Source organism: Euleptes europaea, chromosome 4 (assembly GCF_029931775.1).
Source record: "Euleptes europaea isolate rEulEur1 chromosome 4, rEulEur1.hap1, whole genome shotgun sequence".
Lineage (NCBI taxonomy): Eukaryota > Metazoa > Chordata > Lepidosauria > Squamata > Sphaerodactylidae > Euleptes > Euleptes europaea.
In genome coordinates, this window is record NC_079315.1 from 14,769,400 (window position 1) to 14,777,951 (window position 8,552).

General features: G+C 50.1%; 1 protein-coding gene across 1 annotated transcript in view; it reads right to left on the reverse strand.

Moving 5' to 3' along the window:
* TNKS (tankyrase) overlaps nucleotides 1-1,819 on the reverse strand; it is a 113,747-nt gene extending 111,928 nt beyond the window's left edge. Inside the window, exon 1 of the mRNA XM_056848276.1 lies at nucleotides 1,691-1,819. Coding sequence (XP_056704254.1) covers nucleotides 1,691-1,730 — 40 coding nt within the window. The 5' untranslated portion in view covers nucleotides 1,731-1,819. The remainder of the gene's footprint in view (nucleotides 1-1,690) is intronic.
* Between the last annotated feature and the right edge of the window lie 6,733 nt (nucleotides 1,820-8,552).

The following is an 8,552-nucleotide window of genomic DNA, read 5'->3' on the forward strand; positions in this document are numbered from 1 at the left end:
AACCGACTTCCGTCGGGATCGAACTCAGGTCGTGAGCAGAGCTTTTGACTGCAGTACGGGTATAAAGGTATACAAATCAAACATTTACTGATAATAAATCATAAAGAAACCTTTTACTGTTGCCAAAATTTTTCGCAACCCCTACATTCAGTTACGCGACCCCCAGTTTAAGAAGCTTTGGTCTAGTGGTTAAGAGAGTTGAATGGGGGAACCCAGGTTCAGTGTCCTTATTAACCCTGCCATGAAATTCACTGGGTGACCTTGGGCCAAATTCTACATACCCATCTTTACTGAAAAGGAAGATTATTCTGAATCTAAGATGACCCCATGTTATACACAAAACACCTTTTTAAATTATTGGACCTAACTCTATGAGAATTTAAGATACCTCTCCCCCTTTCTTTTTTAGATGGCATGCTATATGGGGTCGTGACCCACAGTTTAAGCAGCTTTGCACTAGACCAGGGCTTCTTAAAACTTTTTCCACTTGCAACCCATTTTCGCCTGAGAAATTGTATATAAAATAGGTGTGTGTGTGTGTGTGTGTGTAAAGTGCCGTCAAGTCGCAGCCGACTTATAGTGACCCCTTATGGGGTTTTCATGGCAAGAGACCAACAGAGGTGGTTTGCCAGTGCCTTCTTCTGCATAGCAGTCCTGGTCTACCTTGGTGGTCTCCCATCCAAATACTAACCAGGGCCGACCCTGCTTCGCTTCTGAGATCGGACGAGATCAGGCTAGCCTGGGCCATCCAAGTCAGGGATAAAATAGGTATAGTAAGGTAGGTATAGGTCCCCTGTGCAAGCACCGGGTCATTCCTGACCCATGGGGTGACGTCACATCCCGACGTTTCCAAGGCAGACTTTATTTGCCGGGTGGTTTGCCAGTGCCTTCCCCAGTCATCTTCCCTTTACCCCCAGCAAGCTGGGTCCTCATTTCACCGACCTCGGAAGGACGGAAGGCTGAGTCAACCCTGAGCCATCTACCTGAAACCGACTTCCGTCGGGATTGAACTCAGGTCGTGAGCAGAGCTTTTGACTGCAGTACTGCAGCTTAACACTCTGCGCCACGGGGCTCCTAAAATAGGTATACAAATCAAAAATTTACTGATGATAAATCATAAATAATTTTAAAGCAATTCTTTGGTATACATATCATTTTACCACTTATTAAAAACAAAAGCAAAATTGCCTATCAAATTTGGTCTCCCATCCAAATACTAACTAGGGCCGACCCTGCTTCGCTTCTGAGATCGGACGAGATCAGGCTAGCCTGGGCCACCCAGGTCAGGGATAAAATAGGTATACAAATCAAAAATTTACTGATAATAAATCATAAATAATTTTAAAGCAATTCCTTGGTACACATACCATTGTACCATTTATTAAAAACAAAAGCAATTTTGCCTACCAAATTTTCCGCGACCCCCACATTCAGTTACGCGGCCCCCTACGGGATCAGCGACCCCATCGTTTAAGGAGCTTTGCACTACTAGACCACCTTCCTCTCTCCTCTATACGCGACTTGGCGTTTGTCTCGTTCCCACCCGGGCGTACACGTGTCAGAAAGGGTAACGTGCGAAGCAGCTGCACTCGAGCCTCCCAAAAGGATGCGGGGAGGGGGGGCGAGGGACCCACACAAACAAACACACACACACCCCGCTCCTTTGCAAGGCCTCGCCCCGCATCCTCACCCGCGGCGAAGTGCAAAGGGGTCGACTTCCGCCCGGCCATGTCTTTGGCGTTGACGTTGGCGGCGTCCACCAGGCGCCGGACCCGGGTCACGTCCCCATTGCGGCAGGCCTCGAGCAGCTCGCGGAAGGTGCCGCCGCCGCCGCCCGCCGGGGGAGGCGGCGGCTGGAGGGGCGGAGGGGGCGGGTCGGGGCTGCCGGCGGCGGCGGGGCTGGAGGCCGCCGAGGAGGAGGAGGAGGAGGAGGAGGGCGACGAGGAGCCGGAGCTGCTGCTGGCGCTGCTGGCGGCCGCGCTGCTGGCCCCGGAGCCCGGCGGCGCGGCAGGCCCTTCGCCCAGGCTGTCCGGGGAGAAAGGCCTCTCGCCCGCCGCCGCCTCCCGGCCGCCCTCGCCCTCGGGCCCGGCCAAGCCAGGCCGCTGCGGAGGGGAAGCGCCGACGGGGGAGAGGCTGGGGCTGCGGGGCGGCGAGGCCGCGGCGGCGGCGGGGTGGTGGTGGTGCGGCTGCGAGCGACGCGACGACGGGGCCGCCGCCGCCGCCGCCATTTCCCAACTTCCAGGGTCCTGTCACTGCGGCAACGGCGGCCGCTGGGCCCGCCCTCGCTTCCGGCGCGCCGCGGCCAATCGCGGGGCCGGGAGGCGGGAGGTGACGTCGCGCGTTGCGGTGGCGGCGCGAGGGCCCTTGGAAACGGTTGCCACGGCGCGGGGCCTGAGCGGGGAACTTGCTCGGGCCGAGCCTTTGCTAGAGTTGTCGCTTTCACGTATGCTGAATGGATGCACGCGTTCTTTCTTTTTTTAAATAAAATTTTATTGGTTTTTATAATACAAATTTTCCATGTTAACAAACAACAATGAAAGTTATCTGAAAATCTAAATCATAACTAGAATAGTTGTAATTATTTAAGTACTCAATAAAATAAAAAATAAAGGAAAATTTTCTGACTTCGATCCACCTTTCAGCGCACTTTGCAGCTGGATTTTACTGTGGCCATTGATGCGTGGTGTTTTGTTTTTTTTTTGCCTTGGATGTGCCGCTCTCTAGATGCACATTTTCCCCATCTGGATTCTCAAAACTCTGCATGGGAGCTTATTGTTGAGTTTTAAGAATTTGGATGGGGAAAATGTGCATCTAAAGAGTGGCAAATCCAGTGCAAAACCTCCCGTGCATAAATGTTGCAATGGCCATTTATGCATGGGAGGTTTTGCTTTGGATGTGCCGCTCTCTAGATGCACATTTTCCCCATCCAGATTCTCAAAACTCTGCATGGAGGGGCTTCATTTTTTAGTTTTGAGAATTCGGTTGGGGAAAATGTGCATCTAGAGAGCGGCACATCCAAAGCAAAACCTCCCATGCATAAATGGCCATTGCAACATTTATGCACGGGAGGTTTTGCCTTGGATTTGCCACTCTTTAGATGCACATTTTCCCCATCTGAATTCTCAAAACTCAACAATAAGCTCCCATGCAGAGTTTTGAGAATTCGGATGGGGAAAATGTTCATCTAGAGCAGGGGTCCTCAAACTTTTTAAACAGGGGGCCGGTTCACTGTCCCTCAAACACTGTTGGGGGCCGGACTATAGTTTGAAAAAAATATGAACAAATTCCCCACGTGTGCGGGGGAGGAGGTGGCGGCTGAGGGGGCTCTCCGGAAAAGCATCCTCCTCGCAAGCCCGGACCTTCCCCCTGTAGTGGTTAAGAGTGGCGTTTTGGAGCGGGGACTCTGATCTGGAGAACTGGGTTTGATTCCCCACTCCTCCACGTGAGAAGCGGAGGCTAATCTGGTGAACCTGGTTGGTTTCCCCACCTCTACACACGAAGCCAGCTGGCTGACCTTGGGCAAGTTACAGCTCTGTTAGAGCTCTCTCAGCCCCACCTGCCTCACAGGGCATCTGTTGTGGGAAAGTATGGGAAGGGGATTGTAAGGCAATTTGAGTCTCCCTTTAGTGGTACAGAAAGTCGGCATGTAAAAACCAAGGCCATTTATGCACTGGAGGTTTTGCCTTGGATTTGCCGCTCTCCAGATAAACATTTTCCCCATCCGAATTCTCCAAACTCTGTCCGGGGGTGGGGGGGGGAGCTTACTTTTGAGTTCTGAGAATTCGGATGGGGAAAATGTGCATCTGGAGAGCGGCAAATCCAAGGCAAAACCTCCTGTGCATAAATGGCCACGTCTTTTTCTTCCTCCCTGGAGATATGCCCCCCCAAGGGGCCCCTACAATTACCTCCAGGCCACAAGAATACCCCCGGGAGGAGAGAGAGCCCCGAGCCGTGAGAACGCTGCCCGACTGCGGCCAAAACAGGAACGCCAGGGCCACGGAAGGTTGGGAGGGAGAGGGGGAAGGGGGCGATTGGGCGGCGCGCGAGGCAGCAAGATGCCTCATGTGCCCAGGAAAGGGGGTTTTGGGCCGGGGAGGGTGAGAGGGGGAAGGGGGCGACCGGGCGGCGTGCAAGGCAGCAAGATGCCTCGTGCGCCCAGGAAAGCAGGTTTTGGGCCAGGGAGGCTGGGAGGGAGATGGGGAAGGGGGCGACTGGGCGGCGCGCGAGGCAGCAAGATGCCTCATGCGCCCAGGAAAGGGGGTTTTGGGCCGGGGGGGGGTGGGAGGAAGAGGGCGAAGGGGGTGACTGGGCGGCGCACAAGGCATCTTGCCGCCTCGCGCCGCCCAGTCGCCCCCTTCGCCCTCTTCCTCCCACCAGGAAAGGGGGTTTTGGGCTGGAGAGGGAGCAGGGAAGGGGGCGACTGGGGCTGGAGGGAGGCTTCCGGCTGGGCGCACGCGGCCAGGAAGCCCAGAAAAGCTCTGGGGAGGGGGGAAAGGGGGAACTGGCTTTCTCGGTCCCCGGGCCGGACAAAAGCCCTCCGGGGGCCGGATCCGGCCCTCGGGCCGTAGTTTGAGGACCCCTGATCTAGAGAGTGGCACATCCAAGGCAAAACCTCCCATGCATAAATGGAAAGGCACACATGCCAAACAATCCACTTTCAATCCACTTTCAGTGCACTTTGCAGCTGGATTTTACTGTGTAAGACGGCAACATCCACTTGCAAACAGTGGTTAAAGTGCATTGAAAGGGGATTGAAAGTTAGGGTTGCCAACCTCCAGGTAGTGCTAAATACAAAGAGAAGCACGGAGGCTCAAAATACAAATTTACTATAATATGATGCAGTAAGCTAAACCATACACACATAATACAACACAAGAAGAAATCCTTCAAATTACAATCCTAAACATATAGCAATGCTGACAACCCAAGAGTCAATCAACCCGAGTCAATATATCCATTACAGCACCACTGAGACAGGTAACCTCCAGGTAGTAGCTGGAGATCTCTGGCTATTACAACTGATCGCCAGCCGATAGAGAGCCGTTCACCCGGAGAAAATGGCCGCTTTGGCCATTGGACTCTATGGCATTGAAGTCCCTTCCCAAACCCCGCCCTCCTCAGGCTCCACCCCAAAAACCTCCTGCCGGTGGCAACGAGGGACCTGGCAACCCTATTGCATGGCCACATAGGGTAACAACCAATCCCAAATAAATAAGCTAGTGAGACTTTTCCTCCTTTTTTAATAAAAAAGAGATGGCCTGATTTTCCTTCTTTTTTTTAATAAAAAACAATGGCTAGATTGTCCTGGTTCTTGGATGCTTCTTTCCAGTGTGTAATGTTGTGCTGCTCCCCCGTTCTCATAGAGTCCAATGAGAGCAATGAGGGCAGGAGATTGGTTGATTACAACTTGCTTTATTGGCCAAGAAGTCATAACCGGGTGAGCCAGGAGCCAGACAAACAAGCTCTGCGATCCTGTCACCCCCGAGGCAGGCCAAATGCAAGAGGTTTTACAGACGTTTGACATCCCAATGCAACGACGATGCATTTTCTTAATATCCGGCGTTAGCTTGTCATTAGCTCCTGCAGCGCATTCGGAATTAATTAATTAATTAATTAATTAATTAATGAAGCCTGCCTTATTGAGCAGTTCAGAGCAGGGTGAAGCGAAAGTATCAAAAAGGAGGAATAGGTGGGAGGGAGGCTGAGGAAAGTTTCCAGCCTTTGCAATGTGTGCGCGCGATACCCGAAACACCAGAGATGATGTTACTTAGTACGATACCAAATAACATTTCAACTCAAAGAACACTTTTTGATCGCTGCCACCACGGCGGCAAGATTGCTTTATGCAGCTAAATGGAAATCGACGGATATTCCAGAGAAAAAAGGTTGGGTGTTAAAAATGCTAGAACCGGTGGAGATGGCGAAACTAATTGCAATGATTCGCCAAAAAGACCAGGCGCAATTTATGGGAGAATGGGAGGCTTGGAAGAATGGCTGTGAACAAGAGTTGCATATGGGGAAAATGGAAGGTTACTCTTTGATCTGGTCCATAATGTAATATCTATATAATTGATTGAAAGAAAAATTAGATATATTATTAAGTATTTAAAGGTAACGTGGATGTAATTATAATATTAGGATCAGAAAATAATAAACGACAGAGTATACAATTTTATTCTGAGGTAGAAGGAGGTGATGGGGAAGTCAATATATTAGTTAATGAACTTATATTTTCAACAATAAGTTTTGGGTTTTTTTTTCCACTGTTATGATTTATCTTTTTAATTGTTGTTAAATTGTGGTTTATATGTTTGAAAAATCAATAAAAATTATATTTAAAAAAAAAGGAATGTGCGTGTGCGTACGTGCTTGGTGCTAAAGGAAAGGGGGGGCCACTGGGAAGCGGCTTTTGCGGTTTTGCTTGTAAGCAGCTGATGTGTGTAGCTTGCGTGTATGTCTGAATGTGATGCAGGTATGATTCCTCCGGCACAACAGTAACTAGCATTCTGTGGGAAACTTGCTCTATATCACTCCCCCTGCTAAGGAGCCAGAAACCAGTGCTGTCTGGCTGCTCACACACCCCATCGCTGTAAGAGACAGCCGCTGCAGGGCCAAATATCATCTAGCCTCAGACAAGCCACTGTTACCTCCACCAACATGGGGCGAAAACGCACGGTCACTTTAGCCTCCTTTATTCCCTGTTTCAGCCAGGATCGAACGCACATTTGGCAAAACGCATGTGTTCGATCCTGGCTGAAACAGGGAATAAAGGAGGCTAAAGCGACCGTGCGTTTTTGCCCATGGTGTAGGGGTTAAGAGCGGTGGATTGGAGCGGTGGAGTCTGATCTGGAGAACCGGGTTCGATCCCCCACTCCTCCGCATGAGCGGCGGAGGCTGATCTGGTGAACTGGGTTGGTTTCCCCACTGCTACTCATGAAGCCAGCTGGGTGACCTTGGGCAAGTCACAGCTCTGTGAGAGCTCTCTCAGCCCCACCTACCTCACAGGGTGTCCGTTGTGGGGAGGGGAAGGTGATTGTAAGCCGGTTTGAGTCTCAAGTGGTAGAGAAAGTTGGCATATAAAAACCAACTCTTCTTTTTCCTCACCCCACACCTATTTACAATAAATGCTGACAAAATTTGAATTTTTGAATAATTCTGCTTTGAAGCACCACCAGGATTCCATTTTTTTGGGGGGTAGCTCTTCTTCACATCCCTGTGAAGGTAGGTCCATGTGACTAGCACTGCCACAGGGAGGAAAAAGCCTAGACAGTTGCGATCTGAACTTGCTTGCAGGTGAGAACCTAAAGCCTGCCATAATGCGCAGAGCACATTTGCCGCTGAGAAGCGTAGAGGGACAGGTGGTCTTGGAAATAGGAGGGACTCGGGCTGCGTAGATATTTGTTTGCATGAGGGTTGCCAACAGCCTGCAGGGGGCAAATGCCTTGCCCCTTTAATAGAGACTTAATGCGTAGAAATGGGCAGCTGAAGCTTTTGGTGGCATGGAGGTAAATAACATCACCTGGAAAGTAACAGCCCATGAAGTCTCACTTAAAGGGGCAGGACACCTTTTTCTCCAGGCTGCTGGCAACCCTAAAACAACTTTGCAGTTTAGAATGTGAAGGCAGAGAGGGAGCAAGCTATCATTTGGCTAACAATGACGCACCTTAAAGTTGTGGGGTAGTAGAGCTGTATATTTGTAAAGTAAACAGTACAAAGAAGCACCAAAGGTCTCTCATCCATAGGAAATTAAGGCTTCATTCCTAGGCACACTTACTTGGAGTAAACCCATAGAACTCAGTTGGGGTTACTTCTTTGTAAATGTATGTAGGATGTCCGTGGTGTAGTGGTTAGGGTATCGGGCTAGGATCTGGGAGACTAAGGTTCGAAGTCCCACTCTACCATGGAATCTTGGTAGGTGACTTTGGGGCAGTCACTCCACAGCGTGGTGTAGTGGTTAAGAGCGGTGGTTTGGAGCGGTGGACTCTGATCTGGAGAACCGGGTTTGATTCCCCACTCCTCCACATGAGCGGCGGACACTCATCTGGTGAACCGGGTTCGTTTCCCCACTCCTCCACACGAAGCCAGCTGGGAGACCTTGGGCTAGTCACACTCAGCCCCACCTACCTCACAGGGTGTCTGTTTTGGGGAGGGGAAGGGAAGGTGATTGTAAGCCAGGTTGAGTCTCCCTTAAGTGGTAGAGAAAGTCGACATATAAAAACTAACTCTTCAACTTCTCTTAACCTACCTGATAAGATTGTTGTAAGGATACAATGGAAAAAAGACGAATGATGTTCATTGCCCTTGGAGGAAAGGCAGGGTTAAAATGAACTAAATAAATGAATGAATTGACCTGTGAAGTCTTCAGGCCCCTTTGACTGAAGGTCTTAAGCACAAATACATAAGTTAATATAAGTTAAAATACTATAGTATACAAATTTGAAATAAACAACAAGAGTAACGTAGGATTCTTAAGATGCTTAAACATTAAAAATCAAGATCATTTGACCGAAGTTCAATTACTCTACACTGGTACAGCAGGGACTGCAATAGTA